Below are 18,880 nucleotides of genomic sequence, written 5' to 3' on the forward strand. Positions count from 1 at the left end.
CTGAGATACTGGGCAGTGTACAGGGATCCCCCACCCGACTGGGGTCAGGCCACTGCCTGGTGGCTGAGCCACCCTAGTGCAGGCAGTTCGGGGACAGGCAGGGTGCTGGGGGCCCAGCACTGGGGTCCTCGAGGCCTCCTGTACCCTGGCTGCCCTCCCAGCAGAGAAGCAGGCTTTCGCCCATTTCATGGAAAGCACCTGTGGCTTTGTTCTTCATGCTGAGCCGGCACCCTCCCCAGATGGCTGCCAGCCCTCGCACCGCCCCAGCTGACCCAGGGGGTTCCCTGGAACAGGTGACCTGGCTACCCAGACACGATGGCAGCCCCCACAACTTTCACTGTCCTTTTGCGTGGGCCTTTCTTGGCATAAGACCAGCCCCCATCTTCTCCGTCTGTCCCCTCACTCCCTTTCCTTCGTCTCTGTGGCAGCAGCGCCCCCAGGCCCTTTGCTCTCTGGGTTTCACTCCCTCACTGGAAGCACCGTGGGGCCTCAGCCCTCGGCACCCGGCGGACAGGACGGTCCCATGGCCGGCCGCGCTCCTGAGCATGTGTTGCTGTGCCTGGTTCTCTAGCAACTGGTGCCTAGTCTCCTGGTGGCCACTCTGACCTGTGGGTTATTTAGTGGTATATTATTTAATTTCCAAATATTTAGGGATTTTCCAGATACCTGTTACTGATTTTTAGCTTCCGACATGGTTAGAGAACATGGTATGTGTGTTAATTCCTAAGGACGGACACCACAGGGAAATCACTGGGGTCCCTCGTTTTACAAGCTGGGGAATCACTGGGTCATGAGGGCCTGGCGCCAGCTCGGGCCCACTCCCCAGCAGGGCCCAGGACGGCGCTCCTGCCTGCACACTCGCTCATGCTGCTGGTGAGGGGCCCAGCCTGGAGTGTGGCATTCCCGAGAGCCCCAGAGGACCCCTAACTCCACTCCTCACTGCGTGATGTCAGGCCTGAGGGCCGGGGGCTGGGAACGGTTAGGCGAGCTCCGCACCAGCTTCCTGGCCTTCCAGCCTGGCAGCCCCCTTCTCGAAGCTGTTGGGTGGCAACTCGGTTCGACCCGCTTTACCGGTGAGGCGGGGCCTGGGGGCTCCCCAGCCTGCAGGGATGAGGCTCCAGCAGCCCCCACGCCGAAGTGCACAGTTCAGGGCAGACTCTGCTGCCCGTCGTCTGTGGATGGGGGGCGGGCTGTGCCCTGCCATCACCGGTGCTTCTGAAGCTGGTTTGGGGGACCCTGGGAGTGGCCTCGGTCCTCACGTGCATCCTGGAGAAGAGCAAGGATGCCTCGTGACAAGGATAATGATACCGAGCGACACTTCTGAAAGGGACGCTTCTCCCCCGTGTGCAGCTGGGTGGTGGCCGGTGCCATGGCCCCTGGCAGGCTGCAGTGGCCTCCTGGGCTCCATAAGGTGGGCTGCAGCCCTTTCATGACCAAGGCGTGTGCTGGGCATGCTGTGTGGCTGTGTGCCCCCCTGCACATGCCCTGCCCCGCTGTCCTGAGATGCCGGCGAGGGCAAGGGTGTCCGCACAGGGCAGAGCATGCCCTCCTGAAGAAGCCTCCAGAAACCTATGACCAGGTCAAAGCGGCTGGGTGCGGTCTGGCCTCGTCCAGCCTCCTGGGGGTCTCTGCTGTCTCTTCTACTTGCCAGGTGCCCGGGCTGGGCCTCTGGGGCATTCTCAGGACCCCTGGCCCCCGGCCAGGCTGGGAGGGCTGAGAGCAGTTTTCCCGTGGAGGGCAGAGGACTTCCACTTCCGTCTGCCTCTCGGGGCCTCCTGGGCTGCACGAATCAGAAGGCAGGCCACCAGGGACTGTCCCCCTGTGGGAGGACTGGCGGGACTGTGGAGTTAAGCCATCAGGAAGTGCACAGGCGTCCGGCACGCTCCTCCCTCCCTGCAGCCCCAGGCAGCATCTCCCCGAGGCTCCACGTCCCAGGCTCCTGGTGCGTCTGCCGTGCAGGTGGCTCCTTGGAAGACCCTCAGGTGGGTGGGTCTGGTACTTTTCTGAAAAGTGACCAAGAAGGTCGGCGCCGGCTTCGTTCAGAATCCTGGCGCTGATCCCCGCAGAGCAGCATGAGGCTTCCCACAGGCAGCCAGGCAGCCTCCGCCGCGCTGCCCCATCCCTTTCATGGCCACTGGGCGGAGACATGTTCATTTCAGTGGCATTACGGTGGCAGATGGGACCCTGCATTTCAGGCTGGGGAGGCAGGAAAGGGGCCCAGTGTTCCCAGGACTGTCCGCTGTGTGGCCGGTGTTTCTATTCAGCCCCTTGTCTGTCAAAACTGTCCTGAATGGGGTGACAAAGTACAGTGGGAAGTTGAGAAATTCTTCAAAAGACCAAGACCAAACACTTCAAAAGACCAAGTGTCTCCAGGAGTAGTGACCCAGCTCCTTTAGGCAGGAAACCAGCATTTCCCAGTGGGGCTGGAGGCTGAGGACCGGGGACCTGCGTGGGAGGCAGGACCATGTGGCTGTTCCCAGCCTTGCCCCAGTCCCAGAGGGAGTGGCTTTCAGCGGCTGAGGCTTCCACCGCGCTGGCAGAAAGGGACAGCAGTGGCTGGTCCCAACATGGGTAGTTCTCTTGTTTCAGCCAGTGGGATGGGGGTCGGGCCTCATCGGGGGCAGGAGAAGAGTCCAGAGATTGACGGGTGCCCGTCACCTAAGAACCTGGAGAAAACAGCACAGCAGCACTCCTGGCCAGCCAAGGGCAACACCGACAGCCCCTCCCAGCTTGCGGGGCCGGCGGGGAGTGACAGAGGCACGCTCCTGTGGGCAGCTCTTCCCGGCCGGTGCAGCGACCCTGGCAGCTGGGGCAGGGCTGGGTGGCCACTCTTGCATCATCAACAGCCGGCCATGGAGGAGGGAGGGCACAGCGCGGGATGTGAGCAGGCGTCGGTCAGGGGAATGGGGAAGTTCCGCCAGAACCGGCTCCCCCAGCTGCTGCCCTAGTGGGAGGGTCATTGGCCAACCTGCTCTCACCCAGCTTGGGCTGGCCGTAGTGCCAGGCAGGTGCCCACAGCTGCCCACCCGTGGAGGTGGCTGCCCCTGTAGGCTCCAGGGCGTGGTGGGAGTGTCCAGGAGGCGGAGGCCAGAGGCGAGTCATGCCGTGGAGGCCGTTCCTCTCTCAGACCCCATCTGTGTCTCCCCCGCTGCATATCTGGGTGACACGGATGGCCAAGGGGCAGGAGCAGGGGCTGGGAAAGGCTGTGGAGGGGCCCTCGGCTGGTCTGGCGGGGAGCGGGTCACTGTCTCTGCCGCCTCCCTGGGGGATCCAGCATGGGGATGGGACATGGAGCCGGGTACCTCTCCTGGATGCCCCTGGGCTGACCCCCTCGACAGCCCTGACGAGAGCCCAGGCCCAGCGTCTGAGAAGGAGCGGGAGCCGGGCCTGGGTGGGGGCAGGAGCCGGCGTCACTCTCAGCGGCTGCCCCACACCCCCCAGCCTGCCTGCGAGGCCATGTCGGACTACGAGAACGACGATGAGTGCTGGAGCGTCCTGGAGGGCTTCCGGGTGATGCTCACGTCGGTCATCGACCCCTCGCGCATCACGCCCTACCTGCGGCAGTGCAAGGTCCTGAACCCCGACGATGAGGAGCAGGTGCTCAGTGACCCCAACTTGGTCATCCGCAAACGGAAAGTGGGTCAGTGCTGCCCCGCAGGCCCCAGGCCCCAAACCCAACCAAGGAGCCCGCTTGGAGGTGGCTGCACGCTCTGCCACCCTGACCCTCGACCCCAGGAGAGCCCCGCCTGGCTTTGCCCCTGGCGTCCCAGTGAGGCCCAACCTCAACCCTGGCACATGGCCACCCTATCCCCCAGCCTCTCCTGCCAGCTCGGTGCTGCCAAGAGGGGCAGTGGGACTCCCACCACAACGGGGGCTCCTGAGACAGCCAAGGGATGGGTGGACAGCACTTTGTCCCCAGCCTAGTACCAAGACCCACAGGGTGCCTCATCCACGACCCAAACCACAGCACACCTCATCTACATCCCAGCCTCCATCTGTCCCTGCCCCCGGGCCCACCCACCCCAGCCCTCTGCCTCGCCTGTGCCCCGCCCCCAGTTAGGCCCCTCTGGCCCGCAGGCGTGCTCTTGGACATCCTGCAGCGGACCGGCCACAAGGGCTACGTGGCCTTCCTCGAGAGCCTGGAACTCTATTACCCACAGCTGTACAAGAAGGTCACGGGCAAGGAGCCGGCCCGTGTCTTCTCCATGATCATCGGTGAGTGACGGGGAAGGCGGTGGTGGGGGCGGGCAGTGGTGCTGGGTCCTCTGCCCAGGCCCCATCCCTAGGAGCCCTGAGCTCCTGCCACAGCGCAGGGCGTGATAGAGCTGGGCCACCGGGGAACACAGGCACCGTCTAACGCTGGCGCGGCCCACAGACGCGTCCGGGGAGTCAGGCCTGACTCAGCTGCTGATGACCGAGGTCATGAAGCTGCAGAAGAAGGTGCAGGACCTGACCGCGCTGCTGAGCTCCAAGGATGACTTCATCAAGGAGCTGCGGGTGAAGGACAGCCTGCTGCGCAAGCACCAGGAGCGGGTGCAGAGGCTCAAGGAGGAGTGCGAGGCCGGCAGCCGTGAGCTCAAGCGCTGCAAGGAGGAGAACTACGACCTGGCCATGCGCCTGGCACGCCAGAGCGAGGAGAAGGGTGCCGCGCTCATGCGGAACCGTGACCTGCAGCTGGAGGTGCGCCCACTGCCCCCGGGGAACCAGGCCCCCCTTGCCTGGCCTGGTGGGGTCTGCAGGCTGGGGCGGTCGGGGGTGGCCCCGTGGGTCCGTTGTCACCACCTGGAGGGGACAGCCGGGCTCACCGGACCTTCCGCAGATTGACCGGCTCAAGCACAGCCTCATGAAGGCCGAGGACGACTGCAAGGTGGAGCGCAAGCACACGCTGAAGCTGAGGCACGCCATGGAGCAGAGGCCCAGCCAGGAGCTGCTGTGGGAGCTGCAGCAGCAGAAGGCCCTGCTCCAGGCCCGGGTGCAGGAGCTGGAGGCCTCCGTCCAGGTGGGGCCGCAGGCAGGGCGGGTGCAGCCCGGGCAGGACAGCCGGGGCCTTCCCAGCCAGGCCATTGCCTTTTGCCCCCTTCAGGAGGGGAAGCTGGACAGGAGCAGCCCCTACATCCAGGTACTGGAAGAGGACTGGCGGCAGGCACTGCGGGACCACCAGGAGCAGGCCAACACCATCTTCTCCCTGCGCAAGGACCTCCGCCAGGGCGAGGCCCGACGCCTCCGGGTAGGAGGGCAGGCAGGGCGACGCAGCTCCTGGGGGCCAAGCCACGCTGGGTGGGCTGAGCTCCGCCCACTCCGTGCCTGGAAGGTGGGGCCTGGGGACTCCTATGGCCTCCCCCCACATCCCAACTGGCCTGACCACATGCTCCTGAGCCCCTTCCCCGAGTACACCCCAAGGGCCAGAATGGGGGGCCTCAGGCCTGTGGGGGCTGAGCTGCTGCCCCTTGCAGTGCATGGAGGAGAAGGAGATGTTTGAGCTGCAGTGCCTGGCCCTGCGTAAAGACTCCAAGATGTACAAGGACCGCATTGAGGCCATCCTGCTGCAGATGGAGGAGGTTGCCATTGAACGGGACCAGGTGGGCACCTCACGGGGCGGGCAAAGCACCCCACTCACAGGTGGGTGCACAGGGCCACACCCCTTGAGGGCAGTTGTCACGGAGTTTTTAATCTTTGTTATTTGTTTTTGAGATGGGGTCTTGCTATGTCACCCAGGGTGGCCTCAAACTACTGGCCTCAAGCAGTCCTCCGGCCCCAGCCTCCCAGAGCGCTGGAGTTGCAGGCTGAGCTGCCACACCTGGCCTGCTTTTTAAATGACAGAAGTAATATTTAACATTAAAAAAAAGTAAACAGTGATGAAGTCAATACTTCCCTACCCCAGCCTGCTCTCAGGGAAAACTGTGTTCAACCTTCCGGCTCCACCTTACAGACTTTTACCTGTCATCCATCTATCCATCCATCCATCCATCTATCATCTATCTATTTATCTATCAATCATCTATCATCTATCTATCAATCTATCATCCATCTATCTATCAATCATCTATCAATCATCTATCATCCATCCATCTATCTATCATCTATCTATCTATTATCTATCACCTATCTATCTATATATCTTTTTGATTTTATGAAAACATTCTGTCTTGTTTTACCAGTAGCTTTTTTTTTTTTTTTTTTTTTTGAGACGGAGTCTCGCTCTGTCACCCAGACTGGAGTGCAGTGGCCGGATCTCAGCTCACTGCAAGCTCTGCCTCCCGGGTTCCCGCCATTCTCCTGCCTCAGCCTCCCGAGTAGCTGGGACTACTTTTGCTGGGACTACAGGCGCCCGCCACCTCGCCCGGCTAGTTTTTTGTATTTTTTAGTAGAGACAGGATTTCACCGGGTTAGCCAGGATGGTCTCAATCTCCTGACCTCGTGATCCACCCGTCTCGGCCTCCCAAAGTGCTGGGATTACAGGCTTGAGCCACCGCGCCCGGCACCAGTAGCTTTTTTTAATCTTGAAAAAAAACTTGGCTGGACGCAGTGGCTCTTGCCTGTAATCCCAGCACTTTGGGAGGCTGAGGCGGGCAGATCACTTGAGCCCAGGAGTTCCAGAGCAGCCTGGGCAACATGGTGAGATCCCAACTCCATAAAAAATACAAAAATTGGCCGGGCATGGTGGCTCATGCCTGTAATCCCAGCACTCTAGAAGGGCGAGGCAGGTGGAACACTTGAGGTCACGAGATCAAGACCAGCCTGGCCAGTATGGTGAAACCCCGTCTCTACTAAGAATATAAAAATTAGCCGGGTGTAGCGGCGGGCACCTGTAGTCCCAGCTACTCAGGAGGCTGAGGCAGGAGAATCGCTTGAACCCAGGAGGCAGAGGTTGCAGTGAGCTGAGATCACACTACTGCACTCTAGCCTGGGTGACAGAGCAAGACTCCAACTCAAAAAAAAAAAAAAAAAATTGGCGTGGTGGTGCATGCCTGTGGTCCCAGCTATTTAGGAGGCTGAGGCTACAGCAAGTCACCATTGCGCTACTGCACTCCAGCCTGGGCCACCGGAGTGAGGCCTGCAAGGCCTCGAGTGCTACATGCTGTGAGCCGGATAGAGCGTCACGGGGCAGGGCTGTGTCTGCTTCCTATGCCCCGTCCCGAGTCCCATCCTGGAGGTTGTCTCCAATGGACACCACTGCTTCTTCGGCGAAATTCTGGATGGCAGTTTGTCCACATCAGGAGCCTTAAAACGAGACCCCTGGGGCCATAAAGCAAGCCCTGGCCACCATGAGAGCAGCACAGGCTCAGAACTCCTGTGCGGCCCCACCACAGCCTCACTCACGCCTGGCCCACCCCAAGATGGGGAAAAAAGGGCAGATCCAGTCGTGCCCCCATAGGGGTTGGTGTGGCTCCCAGGGCGAGGGCTCCCACGGGGCTGTGCGGGGGCAGGTAGGCCAGGGATTAGGGAAGCTGCCAGCCATTGCTCCAGTCCAGTGGCAGGGGTTAGGTGAGGGCCTCCCAGCCTCGGCTGCAGGGGTGGTCACGCCGTCATGTTTGCACGTTCGCTCCTGTACCTACCTCAGCATCTGCAGTGGGGACAGGGGTGGTGAAGAGTGCTGCGCTCATGAAGGAGTTTTAGCCATGGACAGTCAGGGTCCCCATATCAAGCCACATCCAAAATTTATCAAATGTGCACGTGTGTGTGTGTTGGGGGGGCCGGTGCACAGCACACGCTGTGTCCACCGGGGGTGCAGGCTTCGGAGGAGACAGAAGGGCAGCAGGGACAACTGTCACCTTTACAATCCCTCAGATGCTGACTTCATGTTCACAGAGCACATAAAGGGAGGGGCTGTGGCCAGCCTCCACACCCAGCGGCTTGACGTCCTCCGGGGCCTCTGCTCGGAGCTGGGCAGCCAGGCCGAGGGCCCAGGGCGAGCTTGGGGGCCTCACTGAGGGTCGGCCTTGCACTGTCCCATCAGGCCATCGCCACACGGGAGGAGCTGCACCTGCAGCATGCCCGGGGCCTGCAGGAGAAGGACGCACTGCGCAAGCAGGTGCGGGAGCTGGGTGAGAAGGCAGATGAGCTGCAGCTGCAGGTGTTCCAGCGTGAGGCGCAGCTACTGGCCGTGGAGGGCAGGCTCAGGCGGCAGCAGCTGGAGACGCTCGTGCTGGTGGGCCTGGGGCCTGGGGCAGGGAGGGGAGCCAGCGGGTGGGACGCAGGGCCGGGGGAACATGGGCCTTCCTGACCCAACCCTCCTCTGTGACGGGCCCCCACCTAACCGAACCCCCCCTCGCAGTGGGGTGAGGGCACAGGAGCAGCTCAGGGCCCCAGCAGGAAATGGGGCTGCAGGGCCAGGGTGGGTGCTGGGCCTGGCCATCAGGCAGCCTAGCACGTTGCTCTGGGCATGGAGGGGGCCTGGCGTGGCTAAGGGCATGCCCAGGGCTCCCTGGAGGATCCCGCTCTGTGCCCTGCCCACCCTGTGCCTGGGGAGCCCTCTGCCCCCACAGCCCACCCACCCCGTTTTCTATGACCACAGAGCTCCGACCTGGAGGATGGCTCACCCAGGAGCTCCCAGGAGGTGAGTGAGACCCCAGCCGGCACGAGGCTGGCCTTCCTTCACCTGGGGTTCTGGCTGAGCCGCCACCAGGCACAGCCCCACACTGCCCGTCACGTGGCCCTGCTCAGTGGGCTGGGCTCGGTGGAGGAAGAGCAGGTGGCCAAATACTAAGGCCTCCGACGGCTCAAGGGGTAAGGCAAGGCATGGACAGTGCCCAGCTCCTGCATCCTCATGGCGGGACCTTCCTAGCTGGCCTCCCCCACATCCGTCTGCTGAGCACCTGAGTCTCTGAGAAGCTCTGTGCAGGGGGTGATGGCAACGGCCGGGGTGGGCAGTGTGGCCGGGTCCAGTCCTTGGCGGGGTGACCTAACGGGACATCTTGCCTCTCTTCGGAAGCTCTCGCTCCCCCAGGACCTGGAGGACACCCAGCTCTCGGACAAAGGTAAGGTGGGGACGGCAGTGCACCTGGAGGCCTCCCGGCTGCCCCAAGCGAGGCCCATCTTCAGCACAGGCAGCCCGTGCCGCAATGCCTGTCTCAGCCCCCACAACCCCCACCCCACAGACGGAAACTAGGGCTGGGGATAAGTAAAATGGCCAAGGTCACCCAGAGAACAAACTACAGAGCCCAGTGGAACCCGGGGCCCAGCTGGTGGGACAAGTGTCCCCTGGGGTGGAGAGTGTGGGGCCCCTCTGGGCAGCCCCCCGGGGTGCAGAGGTGAGCAGGCCCACTGTCCTGAGAGTGTGGGGCCCCTCTGGGCAGCCCCCCGGGGTGCAGAGGTGAGCAGAGGGAGGTGGTGATGAGCAAATGCCCAGGGGTACAAAGCTAGAAAGTGGGGCAAGACGGGGCCCCACGTGGCTTGAGGGACAGGGCCGAATGCAGGGGTGGCCAAGGGCCTGCTGTGTCCCGGTGCAGTGGGGGTAAGGCAGTGGTGGGGGCTTCTAGCGGGCAGGGCAGGCCCCCTGTGCCTCTCTGGGGGAAGAACTGGAGTGGCTGGCTGGGAGCAGCCCCCGAGTGCCCAGGAGCGGATAGTGGTGATGAGGTAGGTGTTTGCTCTGAAGGTGGTGTCAGGTGGGAGTCGGGGAGGACCCAGCAGAGGGGCCCTGGGAGGCTGCGTGGGAGTTGGACGAGCTTCCCGAGCACCAGGCTGTGGCCTCCAAGCAGAGGCGGAAGGGGAGGGAGGAGCCGCAGATGGGGAAGTGAAGACCAGCACCTTTGGCCGCAGCCCAGAACACTTGAACTTGGGGACGCCAAGCCCCCATGTAGGCACAGAGGCGAGCAGACCCAGGAGTCCAGCTCAGGCACTGCCACCATCTCCCTGGGTGGCTGTGGCAGGAGTGGGGGCAGGCATGAAGGTCCGAGGGTGAGCAGGGGAGAGGCTGGCTCTAAGGAGGGGTTGCCAATGGCCAGGACAGCCCTGGCCTGGCCTTCCCCACAGCGGGGCTGAGACTGGACATGCATGGTTTCTGCCCAAGGGTCCTGACCCCTGGTCTGCCCAGGTCCTGGTGGGTTCTGAGGGGGTCTAGCCACCTGAAGGTTCTCTCCCAATTGTGCAGTACCCCTGCCCCCGCCACTGTAGCTGTTTCCAACTCTCTCCCCAGGGCCGCCATGCCCACAGATGCTTTGGAGTGATGGGGGACAGTGCTGCTCAGGCCAGGGTTTAAGCTCCCCTGAGGTCTGGGAGGCCTTCCTGCCTGGGGGGCAGCCAGCCTCGGGGAGGGATGGTCACTGGCAGGAGCGTTGGGCCTGGGCTGGCATCTGGCGGCATCCTGGAGCAATGAATGGGCAAGGGAGGCCATAAGGCCTCAGTCTCCTCTACAGAAGGCAGAGTCTACACTGGACCCATGTGGGGATCCCACCAGGCCCACAAGGTGTCCGCAATGCCGGGGAGGGGTGGGGCACTCTTGCTGTATGTGGCCCTGCAGGTGGGCAGTCCCCACAGGCACGACTCTCCTTTCCAGGATGCCTGGCCGGTGCGGGGAGCCCGGAACAGCCCTTTGCAGCTCTGCACCAGGAACAGCTTTCACCGACCCCCCATGTAAGGCTTCCTCAGGGTGGGGTCCCCCCAGCTGTGGGCCTCACGGTGGCCGATCCCAGGGAGGGTGGCTCCTCGCCCTAGGCACCCCCTGCAGTGGCCCCGACGACGGCTGAGGGGTGACCACAAGCCCTCAGTGCTTGGGGTGCGGTTGTCTGGGGCGCGAAGTGGATGCCCCTGTTTTCTTGGGTACTGCAGCAGCTTCGGGGGGCTTGGAGGTGGATGTGCCTGGTCCTGGTTTCTTTGGGGACTTTACAGTGGATGCGGCGTCAACCCTGAGTAGGTGAACACAGGAGTCCTGAGAGCAAGGACTACCTCGGGCTTTGTTGTAGAAACAATGGCCAGGAGCCCAGGCCGGAGCGTGGCTTGGCCTCCTGCCTGTGTCTTGGCATCTGAAATGCAGGCTACCCACACCGGCTCACTCCCCGGGTACAGGCAGGTCCCAAGCGCGGCGAGCTTGGCGCTGAGCTGAGGCTGTCTGAGCTCCCCGCCTCCCCACCAGTCTGCAGTTACCGGGGCCAGTGGGGGTGCGAGAGAGAAGGGAGGGTGCCCTCAGGGGAGCCGGCCGGAGCCCAAGCCCTTCCCCTTCTCCAGGACGCAGGCCTGAGCAGCGGGGAGCCGCCTGAGAAGGAGCGGCGGCGCCTCAAGGAGAGTTTCGAGAACTACCGCAGGTAGGCGGGCGGCCCCCAGGCTTCTCCAAAACGGGCTGGGGAGCTGCAGCCAGGTCTGCGCCTGAGACACCTGTGTCTTCGCAGGAAGCGCGCCCTCCGGAAGATGCAGAAAGGCTGGCGGCAGGGGGAGGCGGACCAGGAGACCACCGGCAGCGACAACACGGACACTGAGGGCTCCTAGCCGCAGCAGCGCAGGCCCCGTCCAGGGCACACCCACCGGCCCGGCCTCCCGCCACCTGGGGGTGCCGACGCCCTGGGGCGCAGACTTCCCCCGAGCCGTCGCTGGCTTAGCCTGGAAGGAGGAATCTGGTGCCCTGAAAGGCTGAGCCGGGCAGCCTGGCGTTGGGGGCTGTTTGTTAAGCGGCACTCAGCTTGAGGAGGCCATGCGGGTGCTCGCCACCCCCATGCACACGCCATCTGTGTAACGTCAGGGTCTGTTCTATTTCACCATGTAACACACAATACATGCATTCATTGTAGAAGTGTGAGAAAACACGGCAGCTTAAATAAATAAACAGCACGGGTGACCCGCATTCCCGCTCGGACACTCGCGCGCAGCCCCGCGGCCGTCCCTCCTCGCTGCGGGGCCTCGGTGTCCTCCGGCAGCGAGCTGCACGTGGACGCAGGGCCCCATCAGGCCGCCAGGGGGCGGCAGAGGGCAGCGCGACCCCAACCCGGAGGACGGAAGCCCAGGAAGGCCGCTTCCGCCTGGTGCCCACTTCCAAGATGGCGGCAGGGCGGGGCTGACGGAGCTGGCGAGCGGGATGCTGCGGGCGGTGCTGGGCGGCGCGCCGAGGCTGCTGAGCCGCGTGCAGCCCCGAGGGCCCTGCGTGAGGCGGCTGTGGGGCCGCGGGGCCCGTCCAGAGGTCGCGGGGAGGCGGCGCGCCTGGGCCTGGGGCTGGCGGCGCTCAAGCTCCGAGCCGGGGCCCGCGGCGGCTCTGGGGCGCGTGGAGGCTGCGCACTACCAGCTCATCTACACCTGCAAGGTGGGCACGCGGCGGCACGGAATCGGGGACAGACCCGCACCTGGCGCTACACAGCCTGCGGGGAGAGGCGGCCCGCCAGGGCCTTCCCGCAGAGGGCGGGGTCAAGTCAGAGGAAGGGGTGGAGCCACAACTTGGGGCGAGGTGGGTGTAGGGCCTTCTGGGAAGGAGGGGAGGCGGACCACGAGGAGGAGTGGTGCCGTTTCGGGGGCGGGGCCTCCCCGGAGAGGGTGCGGTTGGGGGGGTGGGTGGAGTTATTTCTCGGGGGCGGGGCCTTCCCTGGAGGGTGAGGTGGGTGGAGCTACCCCTCGAGGGGCGGGTCTTCCCGGGAGGGGCGTGGCGGCGCTCACGGCCTCACCAGCTGCCCTGTCCCAGACAGGTCTGCGGGACTAGATCCTCCAAGCGCATCTCCAAGCTGGCCTATCACCAAGGCGTGGTCATTGTGACCTGCCCCGGCTGCCAGAACCACCACATCATCGCGGACAACCTGGGTTGGTTCTCGGACCTGAATGGGAAGAGGTGAGGCCTGTACCCCAGGGCTGGGCCAGGAGTCCACCCAGAACCCTGGCCTCCCTGGGGGAACCGTGCCCTAGTGTGGAGGTCTATAGATCTCACCTGGGCAATCCAGCCACCTTATCAATACAAGATACACAGTTAAATTAGAATTTCCTATAACCCCCAGACAGCTGTTTAGTTTAAGTATGCCAGAAGTAGGGGTTGTGTTTTCATTTGCTAAATCTTGCCAGCCCTGTGGCCCTGCCTCCCTGCCTCTACCTGCCCTCTGCCCTCACTGCCAGTCTTGTCTCTCTGGCGTGGTACTTTTTTGCCCTCTGCCGTCTCGGAGTGGCTGGCCCACGGCAAAGTGTGGAGTGTGGGCCGGGCGGTGTGGCCTGGGCTCTGGCCGCTGGGAGAGCAGTGGAGGTGGTGTTGGGAGCCTGGTCCGGGCTTTGCCTGGCCGGGAGGTCCTGAGCAGGACAGTAACAGTGACAGCAGGTCTGAGACCAGCATGCTGGGCACTTGGTGGTACCTGGGCCTTGGAGCTGGGGCTGTCCTCCCATCCGACCTGGGGCTGCAGACTCTTCCCTCTGGTGCATAGGGGGCAGGAGCAGGACTGGGTTCCTCAGGTGGCACATACTGGCAGAGAGACAGGGTTGGTGAGGGCACACAGGCCAGCATCTGAAGTGCCCACGTGGCCTGATGCCACAGGAGTGCTGGTCCTGGTGCTTACAGCTCTGGCCTGGCCATGGGGCACCCTGAGGGGACTGAAGTGCAGGGTGAGCAGGGGCCCTGAAGAACCTTGTTGCCTCCCTGCCTCCCAGAAATATCGAAGAGATCCTGGCGGCCAGAGGCGAGCAGGTGCACCGTGTGGTGGGCGAGGGGGCTCTGGAGTTTGTTCTAGAGGCTGCAGGGACCCCCACATCTACTGCTGCTCCAGAAGCAGGTGAGGATGAGGGTCCCCCCGGCCGTGGCAAGACGGAGCCGAGCTGACCCCTGTGCTCCCCAGCACTGTGGGACTTCTGCCTTCCAGAAGGATGTTTTGGCCCTGGGCCTCTCTGGACATGGCCTGTTTTCTATCAATAAACAGACATTACTTACGGATGCTGGGGCCGGTGGCCCTGGTGGCATTTCTTTTTCTGGAGTTAGAATGACTGCTCTGAATCCCTGGTGCTGCTGGGTGGGACACTGGAGCCGCAGGACCTCTCGCCTCACCAGTTCCTCCTACACGGAGTCGCCTTGGACTTGCCCACAGGGGCCACAGTCTCCTGGAAAGGAGGCTGGATGTGGAGTCAGAGCCCCTCTTGTTTGTCACTGCGTGACTTTGAGCAGGTCACCACCCCTGTGAGCCTCAGCCTTCCTCTGCAAGCCCCTTGCCATCCCCCTGGCCAGCTCTGGCGGCCTCCCTTCCGTGAGCCAGTGCAGACCTGAGCCCTGGCCCTCGGCCGCTGGCTGTCGGTGACACTGAGCAAACCGGGCTGCTTGCTGGCCCAGGCAGGACGAGCAGCTATGGTGTGGCCACGTGTCGGGAGCTCCAGGCCCCTCCCGGGGGAGCCATCTGGGCCTCCTCCCCTTGGTGGATGGCGCTCTGGATGCCCCGGGCCCTCCGAGGCACGTGGGGTTTGTCTCCCAGCCTTGTTTGTGCACAGGATGCTCCTGTGCTGATGAAAGCGAGCACACGCAGGAGCCCGTTTATTTGCAGAAGCGTTCTGAGCAGTGTGACCTTCAGCATTAATCACCCACCACACTCTGGCAGGAAAGAGAATGGGGCGAGGTGGGAGGTGGAGGCAGAACTGAGCACGACAGGGACCCAGTGCAGCCCCTGCCAGCAGGACCCGGCCGGGACTGCCAGCTCACATCCGGCCCGTGGGAGGCCGCGACCTGGTGGCATTGTTCCCAGCGCGCTTGTGGTGTGGGCTTTGACTCGATTACCCGTCCTCTCAGCCAACAACCCTCTATTATTCCCACCCAGAACCTTCTGTGCCATTTGTGGAAACTGTCCTCCTCTCGCTGAGCCACCCGCACCCAGGCCTGCTTCTCCATGGAGGCACTGACTGGGGGTCTCTTGGGGGCCTGGAAGTGCAGAGGCCAGTGGGCTGGGCTTGGCTTGGGTGCCTCACTGCCTCCAGAGGGCCTGGACCAGCACGTGGGGAGGTCCAGGGAGCCGTCGGACCTGGAAGTGCAGGATTCAAGCGAGAAGAGTTGCTCGGGCCAATCCCTCCTCTTACAGTTGGGGAGATGGAGGCCAGTAGTTGGGTTGTGGATGTTACCGTGTCTTTTTTCTCTGGTGCCAGCACCTCTGGGCCCAGGTTGGCCCTGGAGGGACACCCTTCCCGAGGCTGGCACATTCCTAGAGTAGAGAAGACCTATGGCCACCCCCAGCGTGCCCGACACATCCCACCAGCTTCTGCCTGAGGTCCCCCTGGACCCTGTCTTCCTCCGCCCTTCCCTCCCCCCAGCCTCACTGCCACAGCCAGGTTTCTGCAAGGGGCTTTGCCATCCTGATCTCCCAGCACTCTGCCCCCCCTGCCTCCAGGACATCCCTGCCTCCTGGGGACGGCTGCTGGCCTGGGCATCCCTCACCACCGTGTGCCTCTCTAAGAGGACTCCTCAGCCGCACCTTCGGAGGCTGTCCCACGCGTCAGCCAGCGGCGTGGGGGGCACTGCTGCACCTCCCTGGCTGTGATCCGTCCCAGGCCCTGCACGGTTACTTGGACCCTGTGTGCATGTACCGCCACCCGCAAGCCGGCCGGGACCCCGGACCTGGAGTACACATTGATTCTGGTTCCCAAGGCCCCTTCTGAGGTGGAGGCGGCAACGGAGTCAACCAGCACAGAGGCTGTGGCTGCCAACGTGGCCAGATGGGCTGTGGCGAGGGGCAGCCGAACTGCCCGGCGCAGCTGTGTGTCCCCCGACAGGGGCCCTGTGGGGGTGCTGCCCACCACAAGCAGCGCCCAGACAAGCCCCAAAAGTGCCGATCTGCCCCCAGCTCCTGTACTGTGGCTCAGTGTCCAGACCCCGAGCCCAGCCGGATCAGACTCCAGGAAAGGACCTCCCCCCACTGGCTGCAGGGTGAATGGCAGCAGGCTGGGTCCTCAAGGGGCCGTGGGGCTGACCTGGGGGTTGCTGCTTCGGGGGCTGGCCTCGGCCACTCGAGTGTCAGCTCAGAGCATGCTCTGTTTCCCTAGGGGCTGGCAGCGTGAGGAGGTAGCGGTGCAGGAGTCAGTGGTGACAGCAGGCAGCCACTTCACCCCTCTGTGCCCCGGCTCCCCTGTGGTTAAATGCAGTGGGAACTCCATCTTTCTGAGGTCTCAGAGGGCCCAGACCGTGGGTATCTGTGGACACTCTGCACGCACGGTGCAGCCTCTTACCTGGGTCACCCCCGGGACTAAGGCCATACGGACCACACTCACTTGGCCGACTTTATTTTTCAGGAAAAAACAGAAAAACAAATGTACCTCTTGGGTTGGAAAGGACCCACTGACAACATGGCACACACATGTGAGCAATAAATACGCACATACATTCAAGTATGCAGGGGGGGCGCTACGTCCTGGAGACCCTGTGTCCGGGCACCTGTCCCTGCCCTGGGGTGCGGCCCTGCCCCTCCAGAGGCAGCTCACCTCGCCGGGCCCAGGACTGCCTCTCCATCCCAGCCTGAGAGCGGGCTCCCTCCTAGATGGAACTGCCAGCCCTGGGGGCTGTGGGGCCATGGTGAGGCCCCCGGGAGATGCCACGGCTGGGTCTGGACAGGAGCAGGCAACCTCAGGCCCATCTCAGGCTCCAACAGGTCCTGCCAGTCTCAGGATCCTGAACTCAGTGCCCTGTGAGCCCCCTCCCCATGGGGAGACAGCAGTGATGTCATCTCCCCCAGCTGGTGGGAGGAGGGGGGTTCTCACATCGGGGGTTCTGCAGGGTTGAGCTGAGTGAAGCCTCCCCAGCTTCCACTGACCCCCCACCTCGGGTGAGGGTCACAGAGCCTGGTGCCGTCTCCCACCCTGACTGACCACTGTGCCCGCTGCCAGCAAGCGTCCCCAGGACCAGGCCCTGCCCTTTTTCCTGGCTTGGGGGTTTGGAGTGTTAAAGTTCATGCCCAGCCATTCCCTCTGCTTTACAGACAGGCCCAGCTCCTATCAAGGCCCCTGCAGCGGGGAGGCACCTCAGAGCTGCCCCTGCGACCTGGTCTGGGGGGCCTTCTGTGGTTGCAGACCTCCTCCGGCCCGGGCAGGAGTGGGGAGATAGGCTTGGAGGGAGCCCTGCCCCGGGATGAAGCTGGAGGGGACAAAGCCTGCCACGTGGCCGTCCCAAGACCAGCTCTGGGGGGGAAGAACGTGGCCCTATCCCTGGTGGCCCCGAGAAGAGGCTCAGAGACACCTTTGGGGAGAGTAGGGGAGACAGCAGGTTTCACATTTGGCAGGGCAGGACAGAACGAGAAGGGCTTGGGGGAGAGGGTGCAGGAGTCTGACAGCACCGGGTCGGGGCCGACATGCTGAAGACCCCATCCGGCCTGCGGCGGGGCAGGAGGGAGCAAGTCCAGGGCCATGGGGGGCCAGCCCGGGATGAAGAACGCCCTCCCGCCGCGGGCAGCTCGGCCTGAGCCTGCTGCTCTGGGTCGGGGAGGCCGTGGGGCTGCGTGCCCAGTGCCTGTCCTCAGCGATGGCCTCGGGAGGACGTGGCTGTGACTGTGAGCCCAGCGTCTAGGAGCGGGGGCAGGGCGGGCCTGGCGGTGGGCACAGGGCCTTAGCTCGCACCAGGCTGGCACTGCTGCTGGGGCTCGGGCGGGCCGCCTGTTCCCTGCTCCGGGCCCCCGGCGAGGTCCACCCGCTGCTCGTCCATGCGCTTGGCCTGCACCCTCTGGATGAGGCTGAAGAAGTCCTCGTCCGGCATGGTAGGGCCCCGGGGCAGCACGTCGGGCGGTGGGCAGCGCTGGTCATCGATCCTGGAGGACTGAGTGGACACAGTGCGGTTGGCGGCCTCACCCTCCCCAGGTCCAGTGGTCCGGGTGCTGGTCAACAGGGGCGGTTCCGGAGGGCCGGCGTGCACTGCTCATGGGCTTCCCCATGTCTACCCAAGGAATTGGTTCTGGGGCCTCCCTCGCTCTGGGGGCTTGTGCTGGGAGCCCGGGCCCTGCGCACAGTCTTCTGGTGGCCCCGCCCCCACCCCCCAGGAGCCCACAGCAGGCCCATCCAGGAAAAGCAGGTCCAACGATTCCCACTGGGCATGGGTGCGCCAGGGCCAGGAGACAGTGGCTAGGTTGGCGTTGGACGCCTGCTCCCCAGATCTGCTGATCCCCAGGGACGGGCATGCGTGGCCGTCCCTCTGCCAGGTCTGACGCTGGCAGGCCTGAGGTCTCAGCTTGCAGAGCCCGAACTGTGGCGCTCCCCAGGGCTCCCCCTTGGGTCAGGTGGCCGACCCCGTGGGCCTCGCCTGCTCCAGCGTGCAGGCCAGGGGGCCAAGGGGGCATCTGGGCTTCTCTGAAGGGCCTGGAGCAGGAGGGATGGGAGCTGGCACAGGCATGCATGTGGACGGGGGACTCTGGGCCTCTTGGGTGGGGCTGGTTTGGAGGCGGCTGGTCGGATGCCTGGCCCCAGGCCGCGGTTTCTTCTCCGCTGTAGGGAGGACGGCAGACCTGGAAACTCGCTGGCTTGGTGCATCGTGGGCCAAGTAGCCTCCACCGCCAGCTTGTTTCCAAGTCTAGGGACCCTGAACCCCTTCCCAGCAGTGGCTGCACCCCACAGGGATGGTGAGACCCCCAGAGTTTGAGGTCCCAGTTGGGACAACTGTTGGCTCAACAGTCCCCGCTCCAGCCACCCTACCTGGCTCACCCCCACACAGGTGAGGAGGGCATTCCCAGTGTGGCTGCCAGGCTGGAGCCCCAGCCTTGGCTCTGCCCTCTGGGGCTGGACCCTCCGCCCCTGCCATCCACTGTGTGGTTCCTGGATGGTCCCTGTTTTTGTCCCGCCAGCCGGCTGGCAGCCCTGGATCCCCCTGCCCTCCCCACTCTGGGGATGCTATCTGGCCTGTGTTTTCCCTGCCAGGTGTGGAGGGCTGGTGGGGAATCCCTGAGGCCATGAGCTCTAGGACCTATGACCCCCTAGCCCCCACCCTGAGTTCCTGCACAGCAGGGGGGTGGCACAGCCTGGGGGTGTCCTGGGGTTGCCT

The 18,880-nt window shown here is 63.9% G+C and overlaps 3 protein-coding genes across 15 annotated transcripts in view; 2 read left to right on the plus strand and 1 right to left on the minus strand.

Annotated features, from left to right (window-relative positions):
* The first annotated feature begins 1,876 nt into the window (after nucleotides 1–1,876).
* Nucleotides 1,877–11,773, plus strand: CARD9 (caspase recruitment domain family member 9). 6 transcript variants are annotated; one of them, XM_045374163.2, is made up of 14 exons: nucleotides 1,877–1,982; nucleotides 3,442–3,640; nucleotides 4,078–4,215; nucleotides 4,376–4,680; nucleotides 4,820–4,999; nucleotides 5,084–5,227; nucleotides 5,454–5,579; nucleotides 7,958–8,149; nucleotides 8,516–8,557; nucleotides 8,933–8,978; nucleotides 9,596–9,877; nucleotides 10,496–10,572; nucleotides 11,164–11,240; nucleotides 11,325–11,773. In XM_045374163.2, the coding sequence occupies exons 2-14, from the start codon at nucleotides 3,457–3,459 to the stop codon at nucleotides 11,419–11,421; spliced, it is 1,890 nt and encodes a 629-aa protein (XP_045230098.2). In that variant the 5' UTR covers nucleotides 1,877–1,982; nucleotides 3,442–3,456; the 3' UTR covers nucleotides 11,422–11,773. The 6 variants fall into 6 exon arrangements, with proteins under 6 accessions (XP_045230098.2, XP_045230102.2, XP_005580485.3 ...); XM_045374167.2 differs by having other exon boundaries at nucleotides 1,877–1,942; XM_045374168.2 differs by lacking the exon at nucleotides 1,877–1,982 and adding an exon at nucleotides 2,512–2,571.
* Nucleotides 11,774–11,957: 184 nt separating this feature from the next.
* On the plus strand, nucleotides 11,958–13,822 carry DNLZ (DNL-type zinc finger). Of its 2 annotated transcripts, none has more exons than XM_074016013.1 (3): nucleotides 11,958–12,367; nucleotides 12,603–12,742; nucleotides 13,543–13,822. In XM_074016013.1, the coding sequence occupies exons 1-3, from the start codon at nucleotides 12,005–12,007 to the stop codon at nucleotides 13,709–13,711; spliced, it is 672 nt and encodes a 223-aa protein (XP_073872114.1). In that variant the 5' UTR covers nucleotides 11,958–12,004; the 3' UTR covers nucleotides 13,712–13,822. The 2 variants fall into 2 exon arrangements, with proteins under 2 accessions (XP_073872114.1, XP_005580487.2); XM_005580430.5 differs by having other exon boundaries at nucleotides 11,958–12,226.
* Nucleotides 13,823–16,127: 2,305 nt separating this feature from the next.
* GPSM1 (G protein signaling modulator 1) overlaps nucleotides 16,128–18,880 on the minus strand; it is a 31,593-nt gene continuing 28,840 nt past the window's right edge. For 5 of the 7 annotated variants that reach the window (XM_074016006.1, XM_005580435.4, XM_074016008.1 and 2 more), the window contains one exon: nucleotides 16,128–17,665. In XM_074016006.1, the coding sequence (XP_073872107.1) occupies nucleotides 17,459–17,665 (207 nt within the window). In that variant the 3' untranslated portion in view covers nucleotides 16,128–17,458. Of the gene's footprint in view, nucleotides 18,328–18,880 lie in introns of all 7 variants that reach the window. The other 2 variants (XM_065529834.2, XM_065529833.2) reach the window with 1 other exon arrangement.

The sequence above is a fragment of the Macaca fascicularis genome, chromosome 15 (genome assembly GCF_037993035.2).
Source record: "Macaca fascicularis isolate 582-1 chromosome 15, T2T-MFA8v1.1".
Taxonomy (NCBI): domain Eukaryota; kingdom Metazoa; phylum Chordata; class Mammalia; order Primates; family Cercopithecidae; genus Macaca; species Macaca fascicularis.

Coding starts and splice junctions, on each gene's coding strand:
- DNLZ (XM_074016013.1), top strand. CDS start 12,005: ATGCTGCGGGCGGTGCTGGGCGGCGCGCCGAGGCTGCTGAGCCGCGTG. Junction 12,368..12,602: donor GAGCCACAACTTGGGGCGAG/GTGGGTGTAGGG, acceptor TGTCCCAGACAG/GTCTGCGGGACTAGATCCTC. Junction 12,743..13,542: donor TCGGACCTGAATGGGAAGAG/GTGAGGCCTGTA, acceptor CCTGCCTCCCAG/AAATATCGAAGAGATCCTGG.
- CARD9 (XM_045374165.2), top strand. CDS start 3,289: ATGGAGCCGGGTACCTCTCCTGGATGCCCCTGGGCTGACCCCCTCGAC. Junction 5,580..7,957: donor TTGCCATTGAACGGGACCAG/GTGGGCACCTCA, acceptor CTGTCCCATCAG/GCCATCGCCACACGGGAGGA. Junction 9,878..10,495: donor TGGCTGTGGCAGGAGTGGGG/GCAGGCATGAAG, acceptor TCTCCTTTCCAG/GATGCCTGGCCGGTGCGGGG.